The sequence below is a fragment of the Aedes albopictus genome, chromosome 3 (assembly GCF_035046485.1).
Source record: "Aedes albopictus strain Foshan chromosome 3, AalbF5, whole genome shotgun sequence".
Lineage (NCBI taxonomy): Eukaryota > Metazoa > Arthropoda > Insecta > Diptera > Culicidae > Aedes > Aedes albopictus.
Genome location: NC_085138.1, coordinates 395,928,946 through 395,955,232, shown reverse-complemented (window position 1 = coordinate 395,955,232; position 26,287 = coordinate 395,928,946). Strand labels below are relative to the sequence as shown.

The 26,287-nt window shown below is 39.5% G+C and overlaps 1 protein-coding gene across 10 annotated transcripts in view; it reads left to right on the top strand.

Annotated features, from left to right (window-relative positions):
• The window catches only part of LOC109417172 (long-chain-fatty-acid--CoA ligase 6), a 107,123-nt gene that overhangs the window by 33,071 nt on the left and 47,765 nt on the right, over nt 1–26,287 (top strand). For 8 of the 10 annotated variants that reach the window (XM_029875432.2, XM_029875430.2, XM_062856039.1 and 5 more), the window contains one exon: nt 12,505–12,659. In XM_029875432.2, the coding sequence (XP_029731292.1) occupies nt 12,505–12,659 (155 nt within the window). Of the gene's footprint in view, nt 1–12,504; nt 12,660–22,595; nt 24,065–26,287 lie in introns of those variants that run through there. The other 2 variants (XM_029875437.2, XM_062856041.1) reach the window with 2 other exon arrangements.

Below are 26,287 nucleotides of genomic sequence, written 5' to 3'. Positions count from 1 at the left end.
ATTTTCACCCAGTGCCCCACTCAGGATTCTTCTCGGGATTCTTCCAGAGTCCCACCTGGTATTCTCAAAGGAATTTCTCCCGAGTTTCGTGCAGAGATTCTAACCGTGCGTATTTCGGGGATTTCTCCCGAGTTTACTTCCGTGCGTCTCCCAGAAATGCCACCCAGGATTTCTGCATTGATTTCTCATGGGCTTTCTTCAGGGATTTTCCCGAAAACTCTTTGACAACTTCTTCTAGGTTTTTTTCCAAGAATTCCTTCCGGAATTTCATCACGGATTTCTTGCGGAATTTCTACCGATTTGTTTAAACATATTTTTCCAGAAATTGCAGCAATGACTCCTCCAAGGCGATTCCTGTTTTTTTCGGAATTTTTTTTAAAGATTCCCAGAATTTGTCCCAGAATTCCTTCCATGAATTCTCCGAAAAACGAAATTTTTGCTCTTGAGACAATAAAATATTGCGCTGTGTGATGCATCAGGAACTCCTTCAGGACTATTCCTGGTTTTTTTCCCGAGTTTCCTTCAGGGACTTCTCCAGGGCTTTCTTCAGTAATATTTCATCCTTTGAACTTTTCTCTTGAAATTCTTTCAGGGATTTTTTCAAGGATTTCTTCCGAGATGCCTTCAGCAAATCTTTTCAGGAATTCTGCATTGAGTCCTCCCAATATCCCTTTAAAGATTCATTCTTTTAAGTATTTCTTCTTTGATTTCTCCGCGGATTTCTTCTGGAATTCCTACCGTGTTTCTTTTTGTGATTGTTTTTATGAATTCTCCTGGATTATGTTAGAGATTTCTTCAGAGATTTTTCCCACGAATCATTAATTGATTCTTTCTGGTTTTTCTTTAAGGGCTTCTACCACGGTTCAGATATTTTTTTTCGTGACTTTTTTAGTGAACCCTTCCGAGATCCTTTAAAAAGCCCGTCCATAAACTACGTAGATTTGAAGGAGGGAGAGGGGTTTCTGGCAACGGTCCATACAAATTTTTAAAATGTTGTATGGATGAAAGTCTACGAGGTGGAGGGTTCTGAGATGACCAAAAAAAATCTAGTTTATGGACAGCGCCTAATGATTACTCCAGGAATCCTTACGGGGTTCCTTCAGGTATTCTTCTTGGGATTCCTTCCCAAATTTCTCCTGAAACTCCTTCAGGGATCCGGGGTTTTGTCAGACATTTTTTCATAATTCTCTCAGAGACTACACTTGACTTTCTTATAAGGATCACTCTAGGTTTGCTTTTTGATGGATTGCATACGGAGTTCCTTCTGAAAATGCTGGCGGAATTCTTCTTTGATTTTTTCGGGGATAACTTCCTTGGATTGTCGGGATTCCTGCGAGCGTTATTCTTCAAGGAGGGAGCAGGGGACTCTTCAATAGTGTAACGAGCCATGTTTTATGGCCCATGTATTGATTTTGGAAAAATATGCTACAAGGTGCAGCAAAATGTCATATACTTTAAAAGTGCTACGTGCCTAATAGGTTCTCCCTTACGTAAAGATCCTGAGCCGACCACAAATCGAACACAGACGCGAGAACGGTTAGCGCAGCTGGCGCTCTGAAAGAAATTATAAAGAAATAATCCAAGAAGCTACAGGATGAAACCCTACAGGAGTTCCTGAAGCATCCCGTAAATAATTTCTTTAGATAGCTTTAGAGGAGCTCCCAAATAAATCCCTAAAATTCTGAAAAAAATATTAGAGAAATTCCCATTTAAACCTCTGAAAAAAAATCATGTATGAACTTCTTGGTGTAATTCCTGTGGGAACCTCTGAAGAAATGGCTTCAAACTTCTAACATGAACTCCAGGAGATTTTTCAATAAATTCACAATATTAATCCATCCAATCCAAAGAAGCCCTCTAAGAAAATCTATAGAGACATTGTGGAGAAATCACCTGAGGAATACCTGTTTGAATAATTTCTGGAGAAATAACTAAAGGATGTTTTTTCTCCAGAGAAATTCATGAAGAAATCACCGGCAGAATTTCAGGAGGAATTCTAAAAGTAAATTCTAAAATAATCCCTACAGATATTTCTGGAGGAATCCCAACCTTATCAGTACGGAGATGAACCAGCCCCTGGCTGAAAATCTCGATAATAAAGATAATAAAAACCTTTTCAGTAGGTCGTCTGCAGAGGCACGTCCTCCTCCATTTTGGAAATTTGTGCCATCGCCATGAACACGAGCCTATTCATCATTTACCTGAGGGAGAAGGAAAGGAAGAAAGGATGGGACAGGGGAAAGGACAGGTAAGGGAATAGGATCGTCATACACGCATAAGCGTACCACAATGGGTTCACATAGCATCCTGAAAAGAGCACTGTGATAACGCATAAAGCGTGAAGAGAGCCTATAGCTCTTTACCACAGTGGGTTAAGAACAACAGAATATCCTGAATGTTAAGGTCTCTGAAGTCAGTTTCACTTAACCCTCTACTTCCCATGGTTGCTCTAGAGCACCACTCGTTTTCGACGAACTCGAGACAAACGAAGTTAGATAGATATGATGCAATAGTTTTTAGAAAATGATTGTAACCTTATTAGGTCAACCCAAATGCTAACTAATTGTTTCAATAGTTGAACTATTGATAAACAATTAAAAAACTATTGATTTACAACTAAATTTTTTTATGTTGATTTCGAAAAATTTAGCGGATTTGCAATAACTTTTGTTCAAGCATTTTTTTCGGAAACGCTTTTTTGGCATAGAAATTGTCGTTCAAAGTCGTGGGAAGGAAAGGGTTAATAAGTGTTTACCGAATACTTGGAAATGCAGTTGCTCAAAAACTGGACAGTTACATATCAAATGATACGAAGTTCCATAATCGGATTCACAGCTATCACATGCAAATGAATCAGCTTGCTGAATATTCGCCATGTGATAGCTGAGTTGGCAGTGCACACTGGGCCAGAAACAGAGATTAGCAAGACAAAACCTCTAGCACATTGGGGTTACGTGCTATCAAGTTGGTGTCTTCGGCAAAGTTGTTGGGTTTTATCTGCGCCTCAAATTGCGCTTGGAATTTAGTTCGTGAAACCGCCGCATAGGTGGCGCTGCGGTGCTAACTTTTTTATTTCACGTCCTAGAGCTTTGGCGTCTTCGGCAAAGTTGTAGAACAGGCAAAAATATGAATAGTTGTCGAAGATACCAAAACGGTAGCTCTTAAAATAACAAAGTTACATTGAATTTTATAAACGAACGACTTAAATTTTCGGTTTTATGTCATTATCTTGTTTTTCAGCCTACATGTTTCCACGGCAACAGAAAACAAAAATCGCAGTAGTCGAACAGGTTCGTACATTTGAAATTGTATTTCACTTTTGCAACAATCATGCGTTTTGAGGAATAATATATACATTTGTATTACTAGTAGAAATTCCTGTATTAGTGTATATGAATGTTATATCGCTAGCTGTCGATGTGCACCTTCCTGATTTTGCCCGAATGAAACGCATTTTTCGTAGGTGAATTCACTTCTAGTATCTTTTATACTTTTGTTTCATGCATTTTAAAATCAAATCAGAAACAATATCAACAGCAAAACTGAAGAATTTATCAGATAAAAGTTAACAAATTATCCATTGTGAAGATAGCGGACAAAAGGTATATTAATTCACTTAGGGTCTGTCCATAAACTACGTAGACTCTTAGGGGGGGACGGGGGGGTCTGGCCAAAGTCTACGCTCCATACAAATTTCGAAAATTTTGTATGAACAAAAGTCTACGAAGGGGGGGGGGGGGGGGGGTTCTGAGATTGCCCAAAATGAGTCTACGTAGTTTATGGACAGCGCCTTATATATTTATTATATTAAGTATGATTGAAGTAAAGCAGCATTAGCATGCGGAATATTGCGGGATTTTTCTAGAAAATAAAACTGTCGATGAAGTAGGTGGAATCTTAAACTGCCTATGATCGCATATCAGTCCCATATATGCTGGGTTTCCTATTCATATGCGATCATGGGCAGTATATGAAAATTAAAATCAATCGCCCCGGGTGAAATGTTTTAAAAGATGCTCGTCAACTCATTACGCTTGATATAATAATTAGGGTGTAAGTGTCATAAGTAATCTCACGCTCCCAAATTCATCCTATTTGTAAACAAGCGATTACGGCACCGTTCGATTCCGTTCTTTTTGTTTTTTTTTGTTCTCACTTCTAACAAAATTACAAAAATAAGAAACAAAACAAACAGCGCTTCAATCCCGTGTTCTTCGTAGGATGAAAAGGGTACGAATACTCTTTTAGTGAAATAAAAAAATCTACCTCTAGCCATTCTGCTATTTTGTAATCGCACTAAAACTGTAAAATGAATAATTCGAAAACTTTTATCTGACAAATCTTTCAGATTTTCTGTTGCAGTTGATATTGTTTCAGTTTTGACGTGAAAACGGATAAAACAAAGGTAAAGTTGGGACTCAAAAGACGCTGTCATCCATTTTACGCCAACCACAATATATATCATACAAGATCAGCTAACTTATATCCGATCCAGTTTATTTTTTGAATTCGTTTGGGCTCAGATTAGGCTCCTCTTTAGACTTGTCTAATACTGAAAATAAACTTATTTGGATGTACGACAATCTGGAATTTGCGGTGGGCGTGAAGTGAGTGGAAGCGTCTTGTTGCGGTCTCGAATGTTTAAAAAGATTCAAGAAGAGAATTTACTAACCTACATGCGCTTCACTGCCGTGTGCAGCATAGTTGTCCCATGTTGATAGGGATTCCCACAGAACATGGGACAACTATGCTGCTCACGGCAGTTCATTCAGGCAAAATCAGGAAGGTGCAGATTACGCTATATCACTCATATACACTAAAACAGGAATTTCTACTAGTAATACCCAGACAAATGTATGTATTATTCCTCAAAACGCATGATTGTTGCAAGAGTGAAATACAATTTCAAATGTACGATCTTGTTCGACTACTGCGATTGTTGTTTTCTGTTGCCATGGCAACATGTAGGCTGAGAAACAAGATAATGACATAAAACCGAAAATTGAGGTCGTTCGTTTATAAAATTCAATGTAACTTTGTTATTAAAAGAGCTACAGTTTTAGTGTCTTCGACAACTATTCATATTTTTGCCTGTTCTACAACTTTGCCGAAGACGCCAAAGCTCTAGGATGTGAAATAAAAAAGTTAGTACCGCAGCGCCACCTATGCGGCGGTTTTACGAACTAAATTCCAAGCGCAATTTGAGGCGCAGATAAAACCCAACAACTTTGCCGAAGACACCAACTTGATAAGACGTAACCACAATGTGCTAGAGGTTTTGTCTTGCTAATCTCTGTTCCTGGCCCAGTGTGCAGTGGGCAGTCAGTGCTTTGACCAGAATGCTGCAATTCTGCTTTGACAGATTTGTAAGATACTTCGCCACCCTTGACTGCCACCCAAAACTGTTCCAGTATTGTCTGTGTTGAGTGGCAGCCCAGGTGTGAATCTGAAGCTTTACCCAACACTTCGATATGAGAATAGCTGGCTCAGGGCCAATTAAGTCATATAATGCTCCAGTGCGAGCTAACTCATCGCCATTTCATTTCCAGCGATGGAAGAATGGTCAGGTACCCACTACCCTTACAAGGTGAACAGCGTTTTCTGAATTCAGATCCTCGATTTGAGTTCGACAAGCGATAACTATCTTCGACCTGGAGTTGGCCGAAGCAAGTGCTTTAATAGCAGCCTGGCTATCTAAACAGAAGTATATTACATACTTTTCCCATTACGTGCTGCTGAAGTGTCGATTGCACTCCGCACATAAGGGCTACGATATCGGCCTGGAAAACGGTGCAGTGTCTACCAAGTGAATAAGACTGATACATACAAGCCTTAGCTCACGAGAATAAACACCAGCATCTGCTCGACCTTCGAGAAGGGAGCCATCAGTGTAAGGGTGCCGTTATAGTTACGCGTGAGAGTGAGAGTGCGCGTGTGCGAAGCCGCAAAAAAGAATATCAACAACAGCAAATCCACGAAAATCCTTTGGACGCGCACTCCCACTCTCACTTTGAAGCGGCACTATGTCGGCGCCGTAACATACGATGCCGTCTGAAATACTTCTTTCCAGATATCCAGATGTTCACTCTTCCCGGGAAGGGAATTTCGTGGAAAATGTTCTATATGGGAAATTACAAGCAAATGTAAGATCACTTGGAGCAAGGACAACTTTGTCCCAATTCACCAAAAGTGAAAACAACGAGGTGTGTGTTTCACAGGAGTTTCCCCTAGTAGACCGAGTACCCGTAGCCGATAAGTGCAAGAAAGTGCTTCTTGTTTGAGATGAATGTATAGTGGGGCAACGTCAAAACGCTGAACGAAGAAAACGCTCCAGACATCGCCATTAGGCAAATCCTTTGGAGATGACCTAACTTTGATTGGACCGTTCTCATTTCACCCTTTTGCCACCACACAAGACATCCATAGGCCAATATTGGCCAAACCACAGTTGTGTAAATCCATTTGATATAGGGTGCGGGCACCGGTTTTGGCCAGTCTAAGGGAAATCATTTTTATTAAAATAACCAATAATCCAAAGAAAACTACCAATGTGTTAAATGAAAGGTTTCGATTTATACTTTATTAGAAAAAATGCATAAATCAAGCTAATACTTCATTTTTGTATTAAAAGTGGCACTGGCCAAAATAGAAGCCTTGCCGCAGTTTTGGCCATATTCTCAGCTTTGGTTTCTATTTTGGCCAATCACGTGTATTTCTTATGGGAGTGGCCAAATTAGAAGCACCCTGGCCAAAATAGATATATGGGAGCTGATTTTTTAACGAAAATTATTTTTTTCTTCCAGTTTTAAATTAAAATGTATGGTTTTAACAGCTGCAATTATATAATTATATTAGAATCTACTAGTAAAAAATAAATTTATGCCAATTCAGTTTGTTATAGGCTGAATACCGCACTATGGCCAAAACTCCGGGCTGGCCAAAACTGAAGCTTCTACCCTACTTGGGTTTTAGACCCCAAGTGGTACCGAATGCTCGCCGGCATTGCCCGAAGGCCATACAAGCTTTCTTGATTCTGAACTCAATGTGAGGTGTCCAGAAAAGCTTGGAATGAAGAATGACTCCAACGTACTTTACCTGTTCAGTCACATCGATTTCAGAATCAAAGAGACGCAAAGGTCGAACGCGATTACGGTTTCGCCTTTCCGTGAAAAGAACAATAGATGTTTTACTCGGATTAACCGAAAGGCCATATTGGCGACACCAACCCTCAACTACCTGAAGGGTGCTTTGCATCAGGTCGAAAAGGATGGTTGTACACATACCAACTAACAATGCTAGGTAGTCGTCAGCAAAACCATAAGTAGGAAAACCGCTATTATTGAGTTGCCTTAATAGCGTATCTGCTACGAGATTCCACAAAAGCGGTGACAAGACTCCCCCTTGTGGGCATCCAAAAACACTTAATTTCCTAATCCCTGCTAGACGCAATGTCGAGAAGAGATATCGGTCCTTGAGCATTTCATGAATCCAATTGGAAATCATTGGAGATATACCATGACTTCGTGCGGCTTCCAATATGGCATCGAAATGCACATGATCAAAGGCACTCTCGATATCTAATAAAACACCCAAACAAGATTGCTTTTGAGCGAATGCTTTCTCCATAAATATCGTAATATCCTTGTGTAGAAGAGTCACAGTGGATTTACCAGATTGGTAGGCATGTTGGTTCACATGAAGAGGCACGTTGGCCAGATGAACATCACGGATGTGATGATCCACAATACGTTCTAAGCATTTCAGAAGAAAAGATGTCAAACTGATGAGTCTGATACGACGCACGACCCAGTTTCGGAATGAACTTCACAGTAATATTCTGCCAAGATTAGGGAATATAACCTGTAGCAAAACTACAAACAAGTATTTTTTTCAAAACATGTTTGAAATTATTAAAATCCCTTCTGAAACAAAATAAGATGAATCCCATCTGCCCCAGGAGATTTGAAAGGAGCAAAACTATTAAGTGCCCACTCAATCGATTCTATAGTTACAATACTCGGAGCCGAAGCCAGGGAATCGTAACTACAAGAAAAGACATCAGGTTCATCCGAAGATGCTATATCCACACATCCAGGGAAGTGTGTGCTGAATAAGCATTCCAAAACTTCCTCATCAAAGTAAGTCAGATCGCCATTTGGCAATCGAAGCTCGTTCACTCGGAAATCTTTAGATTTCGCAAGGATTTTATTTATCCGACTGACTTTACTCAAACTGGAAACATTTGTACAAAGGTTTCTCCAGCCAGATCGTTCAGCAGACCGGAGAGCTTTCCTGTAGGCCTTGCGAGCCGACCTGCAAGCCTCCTAACCAGACGAACGTTGTCTGTTCTAACACTTTCTACATTGTTTCCTGAGTTTCGCCAGATCAGAGTTCCACCAAGGGGTTTCTCTTGAGATCTTCACAGACCTTAGAGGGCATGTTTTTTCAAATGCTTCCATGATGAAGGTCGTTCGAGTATCAACGGCATCATCTAAATCACTTGGAGTGTCAATAGATGGTGAGTATCCATGAAATTTGGCCGCAACCAAAACAGTAAAAAGATCTCAATTTGTTGATCGAGGATTCCTGAAACGTAATGTTTACGAAGTAACATTAAAATGTTCAAAAAATATGCAGCGATGGTCAGATAAAGATTCTTCATCTGACACATGCCAATTGGTCAGTTCGTGACTAATTCTACTAGAGCAAAGCGTTATGTCTAACACTTCCTCTCTAGCAGATACCATGATGGTTGGGCGGTTGCCTATGTTAAGTAATGCAAGATCTGCACTACATAAGTACTCCGTCAAATTGGAGCCTCTCAAGTTAATGTCTGAGCTGCCCCAGATTATATGGTGAGCATTAGCACTGCCAACAATTAGCGGAAGGCCTTTTGAAGTGCAGTAGTATGCAATGACTTGTTTGGAAGCATTCGTAGGGGAAGGTTCATCATGGGGTAAATACACCGAACAATAGACGTATTCCCTGTTGAGGTTTCCAGCAGATACATCAATTGTGATAGCACATACATCTCTGGTGGTTAGTTCAGAGATGAGTGTAGCAACTATTGCGTTGTTGACAAGCACACAGACTCGAGGCATGTCACGCGAGTTTGCCATTTCATGTTTACTGAAAGTAGCAAACACCGGGTTCACAAGGTTTCCTAGATAGAAATTCCCCTTACTAAAGTAAGGTTCTTGGGCCAAGGCCACTTGGGCTGTACCATTTTGCATAAGTCTGCAAAGTTTGATCGTTACTGTCTATTTTCCGACTTATATAGTTTGGCTCAACCTTAAACCATCAAATGTCATTGTTTTTTTTTTGTTGCGTTTAAAACAAATAACACATTTTAAATATTTCCCCAAGAATTCTATTAAAGTAAAAGAGTTTGGGGGAGTTGAAAATATTCGAAAATAATTTTCCTTAAAATAACACGAAAAACAAAATTTTACATGAAAAAAAAATAAAATAAAAATATTTCTACAATAATCATTAAATCTCAGAATATTTTCATCAAAAAAATGGGTGGAAAATAATAACACCGCTAGCCATCATGGTTTCCCATAGCGGAAATCATCATGGTTACGGGTCGCAAGCCCCGGTAAAGTGTGGAACGTTTTGATGGCTGTGATCCCTGACCATCATGTAATCAAAATCCCAGGGATACTCAAGTGACCATACTGTTGGGCTGTGGGGGTTGCGTGTATGGGGTGCATATATTGACAAGCATTGCTATGGATCGTTAGGGCTGAGTAGGAGCGGGGAATGGATCTACGATTGCTTGCGATTATACCTACTGGTATAGTCGTGGTTCAACAGTGGTGGCGCCGATTTTCGCTTATGTTCGGCCTAGGTGGTTTGTTTAGGTGGTGTGGGCAGGTCTGTATGTACTTCGTACGTGCAGTGCGTACGGCTTCAGCATTGTGGTTACTTGAGTAGTGTGTGTGTGTGTGTGTATTCCTTCTAACCCCCACTGTCCGGCAGTGGTATTATGGAAGTAAGTTGTCTGCAATGCCGATTTGTTGCTATTTGCAAACAGCTTAAGTCCGGGAGTTAGAGGACGATAGCTCTATTGCAGTTCCAGTGACCCATTTCAGAATGGCTGGAGAGACACGTCCATTCAGAAGCCACTTTCACTTACAATAAGCCCCGCATGTCTGTATTACTGTTATCAATTGGATAATCGTAATACACACATACTTCCTGGTTTAAAGCCATATCCTTTAAACCTGGCGCGTATTTAGTTCATTGCGTTTATTTATTTGTTTGTAGTAGTAATTGCTTCGATCTCACCATTTTTTCGCGTAATCCATAGCCGGTATTCTGTCATCCTTCCGTTTGTCCATTTTTCCTATCCTTTCGTTTGTTTCTGCTTTGTTCTTTTCATTTTCTGTCTCCATTGTTTCGTAATTGCCTATAAGTTTAGAGTAGAGAGAAAGAGGGACATCCTGTGAGTAGATATACTGTTGATTTCTAGTTATTATAATAACCGGACAAAACACTTAATATATATAAAATAAAATACATTATTTTTTGGAGTTTTTCATTTAATTACGGTTAATATGTGTCTAAGGATATGTTTAGTTCTTTTGGTTAAATTACATTTATTTTTCTAGAATGTAATACACATTTTTATTTTGTTTTCGGCGTATCCTGCATTGTGTATGTCGTGAATCACGAATTCCTGGTGGGTTAACTTGGGGCCGGAGTATGGTTGTCAAATCGGGTTCAAAAGTATCCTGTCTCCTGTCCATTGATGCTTTTGGAGTAGGCGTGCCGTATCAGACGGTGTTGCACATATTGCGCGTTGTTTGTGGTTACTTGAGTAGTGTAGGATAATTGGGTTTGGGACTGAGGGGGTCGTCATTGATTCTGCCGACACCATTGAGTGCTTGATTGAGTGCTCATTGTTGGCGGTTGTGTTGGTGACGATTTCTTCAGCTTTATAATCTCATTTATACCACGCACAAACTTTGGGAAGAGGGACTGCTTTGTAATGCAAGAGAGGGATTTAAACTCTGCGTTACGGGTTTGGTGAGGTCATGCAGATATAAGCAACCCAGGTGACCGTGCGGCTCGGACAGTGATACATGAATGAGTGCGGTGTGGGTGAGGTGCGCTGCCCTGTGGGTGCAGGTCAGTCCGGGTTGGAGTGGAAAGAGACCCTTCCTCTACTCTAGGTCGGTTTCGGTTGTACGGGCGGGGTAGTGTTTGTCTTATTTGTGACGTGTTGTGCGTGATTTGCGGCCCGAGCTGCGTGGTTACTTGGGAAGTATTGTGCTCTGCAATCTAGATTTTGGTTTTAAGGTGAAGGTATGGCTGGGCTGTGCCTCGGATTTGTTGGGCGCAGGTCGGGAGAGCTGGAGGCGGATTGTGCTGGAGGGTTTGCTCGATTGGTTATTCACTGGTGGGGGCCAGTCGATCGACTGTTCGCGCAGCCTGTCATTTGGTTCTTGGGATTTGTGCTCTCGAGGTTCGGGGCGTTGCTTCATTGTATCTGCGCTTTAATACTAATATTCCTTGTTTGATTAACTGACTATTATGTACAGGCGCTTAACTCATTCTATTTCATAGATTGCCAGATTTAAGGGTAATGGTTCAATAGGGTGTTAGCAATCAGAGTGGATTAGAACGAGTTGACGCCTACAATACACCAACACTAACACACATACACCAATACTTACACGCACACATGCACCTACAACTAGCTGTAAAAGACCAGTGCGCGGGACAATGGTGCCTACCCAACAGTTGTAGGTGGGGTGTTTGGCTTAGCTACATGACTTGGTCCGGCAAGCCCATAAACATCAATTGGTAGACGTATTGCCTAGTGAAAAGACAACGCAGATGGGCGAAAGCCAGGGGATGCGTTGATAAAAGCAGAATAGCAGAATAGCAGAAAAAAATGGGTGGAAAATAATAAAAGGATTTTCAAAAATAAAAAAAAATAACCAAAATAGAAAAAAAATTGGATTAAAAAATCATCTTCAAAAACATCGATTTTAGATGATGAAAAATGATATTTAGATCAAAAAAAAATGGGCATTAGAGGGTTAACTCTTTTTGTATAAAAATATACATTTGAATCGGAATTCGGGAAACAATTTTTGCTTTGATATAACGTAAAGAAAATAAAAATTATAGTTCGAGGTATCACTGTATGTAGTATGATTGAGGAGGTTCACAAATAGTAAGTGTGTTCACGTCTTTATTCTTTCCAGAGCAACCCTAGCTGGCGTCAAGTTTTTCGAAAGCTCCTATGTGTATGTCCTACGTCTAGTCTAACTGTAGGCTAATTGCCAACCAATAAACCGTTTTCGATAAGACGTTTCATCATCTGTCGGAAAAGCATAAAGCTGCTTGCTGCTATGTTTTTCACACCCACTTAACCAACAACTCAAGGGGACACTAATCGGCAACAGCAACAACCACTAATCGTTCGCATATAGGTACCCAACTCATGCTTTCTTTCTTCACCCCTCTTCTCTTCCATCCTCCTACCAGTTGACGAACTCGACGGGTGTCTACAATATGTCGGCGGCACGGGCGGTGCCTTGGCGCTGACGGGGGTGGCTGCTGCGACTGCATACTACTACGCTACCAGACCAATACCGGAGAAACCACTAGTGCCTCTAGATAATCAGTGTCCCATAGAAGATGTAAGTACCTAGGTATATGTAGTATTTTCGGGTTTCTTTTCGGCATGCTTGTGGGGAGATTTCAGCTATAGGATCAACCATGTGGTCGGTGTTGACGTCGTCGTCGCCATACACTACAATCACATGATGAAAAGGGGTGGCATTTCCACATGTTTTTCTTTTCGCTTGTTGTCACAATACAAGGTAACCGCTGTGCAAAGCATGTGAATGTGAGATGCAGAGATGTCAGTTAATTTTTTAAGTCTTTACAAAAAAAAATAATCGGGGTCTTTTTGACATCAAGCATGCTTTAACCCTAGTATCATGCACTACGCCATCGTGGAGTGTGTAGCAAAACATCTTAAGAGGGTTAAATCATTTTGATTCTGAAACTGAAAATTCCAAACTTTGTTAAAAGTTATGATACGCTTCGACATAACAAAATTTCCTCACATTCGGCATCACTGCTACGATGGCTAATTTTCTTCAGTGACGTATGAAGCGTGGCGTCACTCTGCTCACGAGCTGCTTTCACGTTAATATACGAGGCATTTCAATGATCGTCCTGTTGACAATTCGTGACTAAGAAGCAACTTATTTGTGTAAAAATGACGATATTGCGTCATGTGATGGTATTCTTACTTTGCATACTCTAACTGAACCATGTCTTGTGAAATGCGCGATTAGTAGCGAGAGCAGTACGAATAGCTGTTGACAACACAATCAAATGAAGCTGTGATGAGAAACCATCAATCGTCATTAATGAAAAGAAAAACACGTGGTAATTTCATGCTTCAATTTTCGATCATTTCCGAAGCTTCGTGAGAATGTGACACTTTTAATCGTTGTTAGCAACCCATCCATGTCGTCGAATCTGTATTACGGATCAGTTCTGTCTGCCCTATACAATTGCATTATCCGTAGGTACATTGAATGACGGCGCGACCGTGGAAACTCCCAAATTGTCTCCGCTGTGGGACGTCGACCAGAGAGCGGAGGCTGATCCGCTGTTTGGTAGATTATAATTAATGTTTTATCTGCGGAATCGTTTCGCACTGGCAACGATGAGGTGGATGATGATCGCATTTTGTTTCCCACATCGTTGTCATTGACGCACACCTGTTTGGGTGATCTATCAGACGACTGTTGGCTGGTAGTGTGCGGAGCGGCTAGCATTCTGTACTAATGGTGGAAGCTACACATCTGGGAAATTTATTTCACACCCGATAGGTAATTTTGGAACCGAAAATGGTCCATTTCCCGCGATTTACTGCCCCGAATCGGATGCAGATGTGCAATCTCTGCGGTAGTGCCCCGAGCTTAATCGGGTACGATTGAGAAGTGTTGTTTAGTAAACCAACTCCAGCTGAGAGACTGTTTACTAGATCTAAGTGTGGGGGAGTGGGGAGCGGTGAAGAGGTATAATCAAAACAACCAACAACGGTTTGGGAAAATGTTATCGTATTCAAAGGAGTGAAACTATTATTGCAGAATAAACAATAACATCATCCCGCCCGGCGATTGCAAAAACAATCAACATTTCTTTGAAGCCAGACTGCGTGAGGCGATTTTGATCGGTTAGTCTGGAGATATTTTCGTTGCAAATCACCGTAGTTTAGAAAACCTTCTAATAATGTTGATTGGTTCGAAACGTCTTTATTTAAGGTGTTGTCAATCTATCACCGCTTTATTTGTTCAACATTACATTTATGCTTATAACATGTAATCAACCATTTTACGCCACAATAGTTGCTGCAGCCGCTATCCTTCCTCACGGCATTTTTGGCAGCTCAAAAAACTATTCGATACAGGTGAAAGACGACGGAAGATAGTCGCCTTCCTTACGAATTACCTGTTTTTAACGTTCCACGTTCTGCCGAGTTCCATGCTGCAGCATTACTGCCCACACAACGATCTTTTCCTCCAAAATCGCTTTGCCCTTCTCGTTCAATCCTTCGTCCCGCCGACCACGTTCTACGTACCCGATGGTGATATCAGCTTCGTTGTTGATGTCTGCTTTGTATTGATTTCAGTACAGGGGTACATAGAGCACAGCCTCATCTGGCAACGCTGCCACTAGACTCTGCGCATATGCTCAAGCCACACAGCCGGTTGCAGCAGTTGCTGCAGGTTACATCGTGTCCGTTCGCCGATACCGTACATTGTTGATGACGGAGAGCGTCAGAGTCAGGTCAGGTCTTGACGTCTAAAGTGTCGGAGAAGTGGCTTCTATCGATCAGAATATGGTCGATTCCGTCTGCAGTGGGGGTCTTCAGGTGTAACGATAAGACAGGGTGTGTTAGAAGGTGGTGTCATCACGTTCTTATAGGCGTCAAAATCGTCGAATAAATTTCTCCTCCTGGCCTACCTGATGGTGTTGACGTTGCGGCACTATGTGTAAAATGCGTTCTTGTCATGATCAGTACTTACTGAGTATGGGTTGAGTACGTTAGTTATGATGAACTTGAATAATTGGTTGCTTATCAACAACAGCATTCTTTCGTTGATCAAGCATCAACTAATCACGCGCTTCTGCATATCACTTTCATATGCCTGTTCCTAGCTCGCGTGTGTTGTCACCGCTCTAGTAGATGATGTGATTACCTTCAAACGAATGCATCATGGATCCTGTCCAACATATTTCCTGCAGCGTAGCGATACTGAATCTGCTGGTCTTTCAGTACATCGGTGAGAATGCGGATGCTCCCGATGAAAAGTGAGTGATCTGCAGTACCACGTACCGAGTTTCTAAGCGTAAGTTGTTGCCGTTCGAGCTGGTTCGTATTCTTGTCCAGTGGCGATTCCCTAACCTCAATTCTACCTGTTCAACGAAAGTAAATTCTTGAATTTTGTCAACAAATTGGCTTGTAATTTGTGGAAAATGACGAGAATAGCCGCTTGCTTTCATTTGCAATTTGGTTCTGATCCTGAATCCTCCGTAATTGCAAGTTTTAGGGTCGTTGAACAGGTAAAAAGTGAGGTTACGAGACGCCACTGTTCTTGTCTTGTTTTCTTTCCCTGCATGTTAGTTTACTGCTGGCTCTCAGGGCCTGAAACTAAACCTCAAACTTTCCGCAGGAACAGGTTGAACAACTGAGCTAGGACGTTGACCAGCCGCCCAGAAATATGATAAACAGATGCTGTTTTGAGCAGCTCTGGAGAACAGACGCTCAGGCTTACAGTCATTGTCAATTTATCTCCACTGGAGTTGTTTACCCGATTTTCCCTAAGGTTACTCGCAGCCAGGGATGCCAGATGATTTTTTTTGAAAAATCTGTATCACTTCTGAGCGATTCCAAGCAACAGCATCTAAATTAAGGAAATTTTTTAATTCATGATTTTCTATTGAACTGAAACTTTGCACAGTTTTTTCAGTTCTATCTAAATCGCCATTTTTCGATATCAAATTTTTATTTTGAATCACGACTAACTTTTCAAAAGGGTGTATGAGAAAATGGTTCAAAAATATTCAAAAATCTGCACAGCAAAAACGGTTCGTTCGATTGTTATGAATTTTTCAGCAAAGTTAGATAACTAAATGGGGATTCCTAAGAAAATATATACTGTAAAAAAAAACCTTTTTTAACATGAAAAAATATAATTTTTGTCACAAAAACTCAAATAACTCAAAACCCTATCTTTTACCAACGTATTTTTTTAGGGAAGACGGTCCATTGTATTAGCAATCTACCATAAAAATTTAGTGATGGTAAACTAATAAACAAAAAAGTTATAACATTTAAAACATTTCACAATTTTCACATTTAGTAAAAAAAAAATTTTCTGTGTAAATTATTTCGGCCGGAAATCGCAGTTTGATGCTGATTTTATTGTAAATGGCCTTGCGCGAGTTGAACAATTTGTTTTTATTATGTATTACATATTTATATTATAGTACAGTAATGTTTCGATTTTATCACGCCATCCGCGCATCAGTCGTTTATTCATTAATTTGCTGTTATGTTTGAGGACAAGTTTTTTCCCTCTTCTTTAAGATGAATGTTGAAAGCGTTTTTTGCAACGTTAAAAATATTAAAAATGCGTATACATTTTGAAGAATATTTCAAAGCATTTTTGAAAAGGTGTGTGATGTCGCAGATGGTACGGTGGCATGACTCTCTGCACTTGGCACTTCTGGCAATTTCTCAGTTGTTGTCATTTTCGAACTTCTTGCGCCCTGCTTTACCGATGGTATACAGATTGCTCGTTTGTCAAAGTTTAGACGACAGGACGTGCAAATGCGTAACTCTTTTGAACATTTTTTTTTTCATCAAACGGCCTAGAAGAGAGCGTTGAGTTGTAGACCGTTGAGAAAGCGACTACTCATGTTGTTCGTTAGATTATAATGAACAAAATCACTTATAAGTTTTACCTGACTAGTTTGGTGTCCTTTGCTTGGCTGAAGAAAAATTTTACTATAAAATCTATATCCATAGCGGTAGTATTTTATTTTTGCTTTTTCGTGAGCATTGTCATGGTATGTACACAGACAAACAAACGTAACACTGGCGAAATTTTCATTGACCATGCCTTTAACGATCATTTTAAATCTTGGTTGTGGCTTTCATAACCAGAAGCGCGCACATCGTTTTTCTTTGACGTTTCACACTAGCACCTTCTGTTGATGATATTGCACAACGCAGTGTTTCGTGAAACATTTCCACCTGGTGGTGGTAGTGTGAACTGGACGATGGATTTTCACGAAAATTGTTCTAGGTGTTCTTATTACCAACATGTTTTCAACACTATTCAGATATTTTTTCACAAGTCACGTACAATAAAAAGTATGACACTATCAATATTTTTGATCACAACACTGGATCGCGTCTAAGTTTCTAATGAATACTAGAGTAATTATGAGTAATCAAATAAAAATATCATGAAAACAACTTGTTTAATTCAGGCGGCACCCTTTACAATAAAATCAGCATCAAACTATAATTCTCAAAATTATTTACACAGAAAATAATTCTTTTTGTTACTAAATGTAAAAATGGTGAAAGGGTTGAAATGTCATAACTTTTTTGTTTATTAGTTTACCATAACAAACTTTTTATGGTAGATAGCTAATATAATGACCGTTTCCCCTAAAAAAATTACGTTGGTAAAAAGATAGGGTTTTGAGATATTTGAGTTTTTGTGACAAAAATCATATTTTTTTAATATAAAAAAAGATTTTTTTACAGTGTATATTTTCTTGGGAACCACCATTTAGTTATCTAACTTTGCTGAAAAATTCATAACAATCCGTTTTTGCTGTACAGCATTAAGACTATTTTTGAACCATTTTCTCATACACCCTTTTGAAAAGTTAGTCGTGACTGAATATGAAGATTTGATATCGAAAAATGGCGATTTAAATAATATTGAAAAAATTTTGAAATGGTCGCTCAGGATCGACTTACATGACTCCGTGGAATTCCTCTTCTTCAAAAATCTGTATCCTATACAAAATTTGGGAAAAACTGTATCCCATGCAAAAATAAAATGGCCCTTTTAGCTCAAAAATCTATATTTCATATTAACTGTATGGAAGCTCAAAAATCTGTATAAACGGATAAATCTGTATGCATGGCATCCCTGCTTGCAGCCCGGTCGATGCCAAGAGGAGGTAGGGATAGGAGTTGTGGAAAGAGTCTGATGGCCTCCATGGAGGCTGTGTTACTCGTAACCCAGTATTTTCCGTGTTCTCTGGAAATTACACTTATTGTATCGGGAGATTTTCCTTGTCCAACTTTTCCTGGAGATCACCTAGAAAGTTCTGCAAAGATTCATCCAAGAGTTGGAGCGAAATGTCATCACAAATTTCTTCAGTGATAGGAATAGGGAGCTTTTGGAGCCTTATTGCAGGATTATCAAGGGATCTTTTCTTCAAAAATTCTCTGAAGATCTCATAAAATTAAGAATTTCTCCGATTTTTTACTAAGAAGTTCCCTCGTCAAGTACTCTTATATTTTTTCATGTTTTATGTAGTTTCATCGGGTGCCTTCGTGACGTTTTACATTGGTTCCTACATAAACGTATTAAAAAATTTTAATGGTATTCCATTGGTGTTTTTTCCAGTGATGCATATGAATTCTCTCTCTGAAACAAGTCAGAAACCTTAAAAAATGTTGGAGAAAAAAGGTTACTTGAGTTACTCAGAGATTTCCACCACAGAAATTTGTTGGGAGCTTTTTCAATGAGTTTATTAGGAATTCCTCAAGCTGGTGATCAAACATTTCTCAAAGATTTCTATCTTCGCGAATTTCGCAAACAGATATCTATAAATTGTCAAATTCCGGAAGAAATTCAGAGTTCCTGAACATACGGAGGAATTTGTGAAAGCATATCTGCAAACAATCCATGAGACATTCATGTTTTAATTATTAGAGACATTTCTTAGCTTAATTCTGGGGGAATTTTCGGAAAAAGTCTTGAAACATTTCATGTAGTAACTTTCGTAGCAACTTGTTGAAGAGCTTCTGAAGCAGTTACTGAAGAAACTTTTTCAGGGACTCCCGAATGAACTTCTGAAATAACTTTTGGGAAGAATTACTAAAAAAAACTCCTAGAGGGATTCCTGTAAGAACTTCTAAAAGGATTCCTGAAGCAGCTTTAGGAGGAATTCCTTAAGGAAGTTCTCAAGAGATTCCAAGGTTACATACCTTGGGTGCCCGAAATAGTAAATCATTATTGCCTTTAAACATGTTTCATTGATTATTGTGTTGATATGGGGCGTATACTATATAATATAGAGAAACTATCAAAGAACTTATTTCAACGTTTTATTATACATACATTTTCGATCAAAAAATTGAGGCCACCCCCTAGGAAACACATTATTTTTCAAGCCCTTATCTCTGTCAATTTGCATAAGATTTAAAAAATCTAGGTCTCATAAAAAAATAATAAGGCAAAGAAAGTTTGAGCATAATTCAGGCAAAACTTTTCGTAACGGTTAAAATTATTGCAACACTGTTAATTTTCTTTGAAATCTAGTGTATTTATCGAAAAAAAAACAGAATTGCAGGGCAGTTTTATACATATATTACCCCATGGTGGGCCAAAATACATGCCCCGGGCGAAATAACGTCCACCAAGGTTGCAACCATTCATTTGCGAAGATTTACATTCATTTGCTATTATTTCAGTTCAGAAGCATGCTATCGAAAAACAATGTATGGATGAATATAACCTTGTAGTTTTATCTGAAAGTTTGCCGAATAACATTGGGGTCGCACACGCATTCCAAAGTCGTGAGCGAGCTGTGAAGGCAAGTTTCCACAGCGTGAATGAAATTTACTTTCACCGCGTGGAGAGTTGCCTTCATAGCTCGCTCACGACTTTGGTATACGTTTGCGACCTCAATGTTGTTCGGCAAACTTTCAGATAAAACTACAAGGTTAAATTCATCCATACATTGTTTTTCGAAAGCATGCTTCTGAACTGAGATAATAGCAAATGAATGTAAATCTTTGCAAATGAATGGTCGCAACCTTGACGTCCACTACCCTATTGGATCTGTTATTGCAGGTTGTATGGTGAAATTTGCATGAGCATGAGCATGAGATGACCGTACAATTCGTAGTTGCAGGTTGTATGGTGAAATTCGCAGCACTTTCGCGTAACACTATCCATAAGAGCTTAAGGCAACTTTTTTATATTCTCTGTTTTTTTTTTCTTTTCCGCGCTTTACAATAATACAAAAACATTCTTAAAAGATTATAATTTCTAGAGTCAACTAGTTTGATCGGTTAGCTCTTGATGTCTTGCCAACTTTGCCAAAGATGAAACTCTTCTATATGGTCCGTTTTTCGAGATAGGACAGTTTAAACTTTCTAAAACTTAGTAGCGCCGCCTAGTGGATGAACCTAGAATCGACTTGTTCGTTATCCTGTAGCTCTTGGTGTCCTGCTTATCTTTGCCGAAGACAAAATACTTCGGTGTGATCCGATTTTCTAGACAGCAGTTCAAAATTTTTAAGACTTGATAGTCCCACCAAGCGAATAAAACCTACAATCAACTAGTCCATTATCTCATAGCTCTTGATACCCTGATCAACTAATCCGAAGCCAAAGTCTTCTGTGTAGACTTATTCTCGAGATACATCTGATGAGAATTTCTAAGATTCACTAGCGTCATTTAGCTGATATATTTATAATCAACTAGTTTGCCATCGGACAGCTCTTGATGTACTGATCAACTATGTTGAAGAGGATGAAATTCTTCTATGTGGCTTGATTCTCGAGATACATCTGTTTAGACTTTCAAAGGCTCACTGGCGCCACCTAGCGGATATACCAAGAATAAACTTATCTACTATCGAAAAGCTCTTGATGTGCTGATCAACCTTGCCGAAAACGAAATTCTTCTAAGTGGTCTGTATCTTGAGATACAACAGCTTACATTTTCCTAGACTCACTAGCGCCACCTAGCGGATGAATCTAGAATCAACTGGTTCACTATGGATTTTTTTTATCTGTATTAACGAGATTTTTAGCTCTAGGCTAGTTCATCTCGGCCATTGGAAGGTCTCAATCCATGGATCGAAACGCCGTCAATTTCAAAAGTTCTGTGCCGAAGACCTGTCAAGATAAGGACACCGTTCAAATAGTAATCTGACGCTCCCTATTCGAAAACAAAGTTATGGCATCGATTGATTACGTTATTTTTGTTAACATTCCTTTATTATAATAAGATGCCACTTCACGAATACATTAAAAAAATACGTGCATAATTATTCGGGCTTTTCAGACCTTGTCACGCTTTTTAGTGTACTCAATAAATGGAGTGTTACACTTTTACAGACCCCTCCGCCTTTAGCGATAGTCGTCATATTTCATTGACCGCAAACATGGATAACACAGACTTACAAAAATCAACAACCTTGCGCATCCATGTATTGTTCAATCTCCTTGGAAACACTTGGCTGATAATAAAATCACGAGAAAACCTAAGTTTCAAGCAAGAAAAACCAGAAGTTGTCAATTTTCTTTGGGTAATCAAACGATTTTTCGTAGGTTTGCCTGCTTGGCTTCCAGAAGATTGTTGACACCATTCACTTTTAGTAATAATCAAATCACATTCATGAATGATTTTATGAGTAGGACCATTTAGCTCCACCTTGGCATTATTTATTTACATAGTAAATGATGTGAAAAATATGTGTTGATATTACTAGTTCTGCCTCTTCTTTTTCTTGGCGAAACGTTCCCACATGCGCAAAGTCTGTTTCTCAGTTATTAACTGAGAGCTCCTTCTACCAATGACCATTTTTGCATGTGTGTATCGAGTTGCAGGTACAAAGATTATTATTATTATTTCTTTATTATAGAGATTTTCAGCCCTAGGCTGGTTCATCTCTTAGGTACAAAGATATTCTCTATTCAAAAAAATTGAAGAAAATTTCCTCCACGAAATGTTCCTGGTCTTGCTGAACACCACGCTGCGGACATATGCGCCCTACTTTGGTTTGGACTATATAGTTTTGAAAGTAGACGTACATATGATGCTGCAAATCACAGCTTAATACTTCACCTATCAAGTAGGATCAGGTTGGCGTTTGATTGTACCATGTACCACTCCTCCTTCTCTCCTTGGCGTAACGTCCTCACTGGGACAAAGCCTGCTTCTCAGCTTAGTCTTCTATGAGCACTTCCACAGTTATTAACTGAGAGTTTCCTCTGCCAATGACCATTTTGCATGTGTATATCGTGTGGCAGGCACGAAGATACTCTATGCCCAAGGAAGTCAAGGAAATTTCCTTTACGAAAAGATCCTGGACCGACCGGGAATCGAACCCGTCACCCTCAGCATGGTCATGCTGAATACCCGTGCGTTTACCGCCTCGGCTATATGGGCCCTACCATGTACCACATCTTGCACATAAACCCGTCGGGGTATGCATTACATTTTTTAATCCAAAAACGCGCATCACGCATTAGTGACCTACTGAGTCACTAACCACAACAGCTTCTAACAAACCGCCGGGGAGCGACGAGCGCGGTGCTATCCACTTAGTTACTAACCCAAGCAAATGCGAACAAATGATCCATTATAATCATCGGAAAACGGGCGGCGGCGCAATGAACATCATCATGATGCTTCACGAAAATGATCTCAAAAACAAACAACCAAACTCATCATCGCTGCTGATGGATGGGGCAAGCTTCTTCGATGACGATGTGCCGAACTTTCGGACCACCTTTCGCGCAGGATCATTACGACTAGCTAGACGTGCGCGCAGCCAAACCACAGATATCGCATTCTTCACCCGGGACGACGCACCGAACGCGATCGGCCAATCGACACCCCTTGCGAACGATGAAGGAAGATCAGTCAGTGAACCGACCGAAGTCTTTCGAAGCGGACGCGTGGTAGTTTTTTCGATTGTGTCGTTGCTCCGTGAGTGCACCATCACTGTGCTGTGCTGTGGGATCATTTGGGGTGTGAAGTGGTTGTGTGTGGTTGGTTGTTGCAAAAATTTCAATCACGGGACCGTTCTCGCGCTTGCAATTCAGCCACAAGGCAAGAAAATTTGTGGATACACGGTGGACAACCGAAGGGAATTAAAATCGTTGTTTTTGTGTTTGTTGTGACTGGCGACAGCCAGAGAGCGCTCGTCCTCCCTGGCTCTCTAGCGAAGGAGCACTTGCTGAATTGGTCGACTGACTGAGTGACTGACTGACTGGCTGCTGATGGTTGATGAGAATAAAAATAATAAATTTTCTAAAAATCAGTAACTATTTTTAGATTACGAGTGTTTTCTTTTTCGACTTGCAAAAAAACGGGTTAATTACCATTCGCCAGTCAGTCATTATTGGAAAGCTTCTCGAGAAGGTTCGGATGTACTTCTAACCGCCGCCGCGCGTGAATCGTAGTCCGTTTGTATCAGTTTTCGATCGAAACCTGATCGTAAAAGTGTGGAAAGAAGATTCGGAAATTTATGATAATGGATCGAAGCTGTTAAATGATCAACCCGACATGGAAGATTTTCCCTCAAAATATCAGTGTTAGAGTTAACTCGTTCGTTGGATACCATGAGTGATAATAATGACCGGGATTGTTGAGCTTCGTCTAGTTGAGTAATCCACGCAGGCGTGAACTGGGGCGCATTTTGAATGAAAAATAACAAAGTGCTTTTTCTCAGGCTCTTATTCTGTATTCTTGCCAAAAGTGATCAAATGAAGAATGCGTAAATATTTGAAAATTTGAATGTTCTGGTTTGATTGTTTTAACACAGTAACGGCAAAAAGTGAAAGGTTAAGCTATAAGTGAAGTTGTGTTTTAACGAATTAATAGGATATAAGTTCCCGTTCGCTAATTAAAGCATAGAAGAACAGAGGTGAATCACCGCAGTCAATAGTGGAAAAATGTCATGCTGTGGAACGACGGATCCAATCCGTCCACCAATCAATCCTGGTTTCCAGAGTGATGTTCTTAAGGTAATATGGTAATGAAACGGATGATAACGTCAAAGTAACCGACAGAGTTAAAATGTTTTCACTAAGAATGTCTCGACCAGTCGCGTCTTTACCATTTTATGATATTTTCATTCAGTTGGAGTGAACTGAGTTCAGTGTATTCAGAAATAAATGTAATTATATTACTGAATTCAAATAATTTGCATGGTTGCTTTATCTTTAATAGTTAATGAGAACGTGAGTGCAGAAAAGCTTAAAATAATGATATGTATCTGTGGTTTACTAGTAATAGACAGAATTTCGAAGGTAATTTCTACTAAACTAAATTTTTGGTGAACTTCAGCCAAATGGCAGACTATAATTATCACGAAAATAAACGAAAATTATCACGAAAATGAATAAAAATGAAAGGTTTGTATCAAGGAATAACATTTCTATTGTCTTGCAAACTTAAACAATAGAAATGTTATTCCTTGATATAAACCTTTAATTTTCATTCATTTTCGTGATAATTTTCGTTCATTTCCGTGATAATTACATTTTGTCATTTGGCTGAAGTTCACCAAAAATTTAGTGTTGAAGAAATTACCTTCGAAATTCAGTATATTATTGAAAACATTGATAAAGTGATCAAACAAGATTTTTTTTTACATTTTTTATGTAGTGGCCCACTGTGTCTTTTGTTTACATTTAACAGTTTAGGTATTTCCGGAATAAATGTCAAAAATAGCAGAATGAACATCCTTGCAGAAGATTTTTTTTTATTTTTGAGGGCCCTAGAGAAAATTCCAAACAGGGATCAAGTCTGAAACAGGTTTTTTTTCTGTTCGGGTGAGCCACTGCGACCAGTATTTAGATCTTTTGTGACATTACCCGTATCCTTAGTTTTAAGTGCATGTCGTACTACTCCAATGTCATTGAGAGGCAATGAAGCATCGATTTCTGTACAGTTCCCGTTTTGTTATCCCAGAGGTGCAAGAAATCGATTGCGATGAAAAGGTCCCGTTGTCATAGAGATTTAAATCCCAGTGAAAGAGCGCCCCTAATCAAACACAATCTATTTAAATTCTGAGAAAAACAAAACGGTGATACTGATATTTATCCATGCATCGGAACTCTAGCCCCATCCATGTCTTGCTTCTAGTTTAGTCCCAGGACAACAAAGAAAAACCCGGGACTTTCAGCTAGTTGCAAAACTCTGTCAAGTTAGAGAATGTCAAATAAACGTTGAGAAAGAATTTTCAAAATGTTTTTTTTTCTAATTGAAAAAATACATTTCTTCATATATTTTTGGAAAATTTTTCTAAAAATTAAGGAGAACGTCCCCAAATCTCCCCAATATCTTGAATTTCATCAATCTGACGCAAAACCTGCATTCAGATGATCAAATGACTTTTAATTTATGGAAAAAGATTTATTATTGGTTGAAAAAAAAAAACGTAAGATATTTGAATTTTATTAAATTCTATATTTTAAAATGTTGTAAAACTCGATATTGAGCTAAAACTCAAAAACTGTTCTACTTTAAATTTATTGAAGCACGGTTTCGAAGTCAGCGCTGCTTCAAAAATTTTGGTCGTTGACAGAAGTTCACGACTTTCGTTTTATTTTGTAAACTAGTATTATCTGTTACCAACGGCCACTAATTTGCTGTGTCTTACCTCCTATATCATCGAGAGCATGGAGAAACGCGTTCAAACCGATGTCATTTACACCGACCTGACTGCAGCATTCGATAAATTGAACCATCGTATTGCTGTAGCTAAACTCGATCGGCTGGGGATACATGGAACCCTCCTGCAATGGTTTCAATCTTATCTTACAGGTCGCCGCCTGTCTGTCGTCATAGGTGACTGTCAGTCCGTTTCATTTGCCGCAACGTCTGGTATCCCACAAGGTAGCCACTTGGGTCCACTGATCTTTTTGATATATTTTAATGACGTGAACTTGGTGATCAAATGCCCACGGTTATCCTACGCGGATGATCTCAAACTGTATCTTCGTGTTCGATCGATTGAAGGCTGCTACTTCCTCCAACGTCAGCTGAATGCGTTTGCTGAATGGTGTACTCTAAACCGAATGGAAGTTAACCCGTCCAAGTGCTCGGTGATTTCCTTTACGAACAAAAAACGGTCAATACTATTTGATTACAGTTTGTCAGGCACCCAAATTGAACGCGTCAGACAAGTCAAAGACCTTGGTGTAGTTTTGGATGAAAAGCTCTCTTTTAAACAACATATCAAC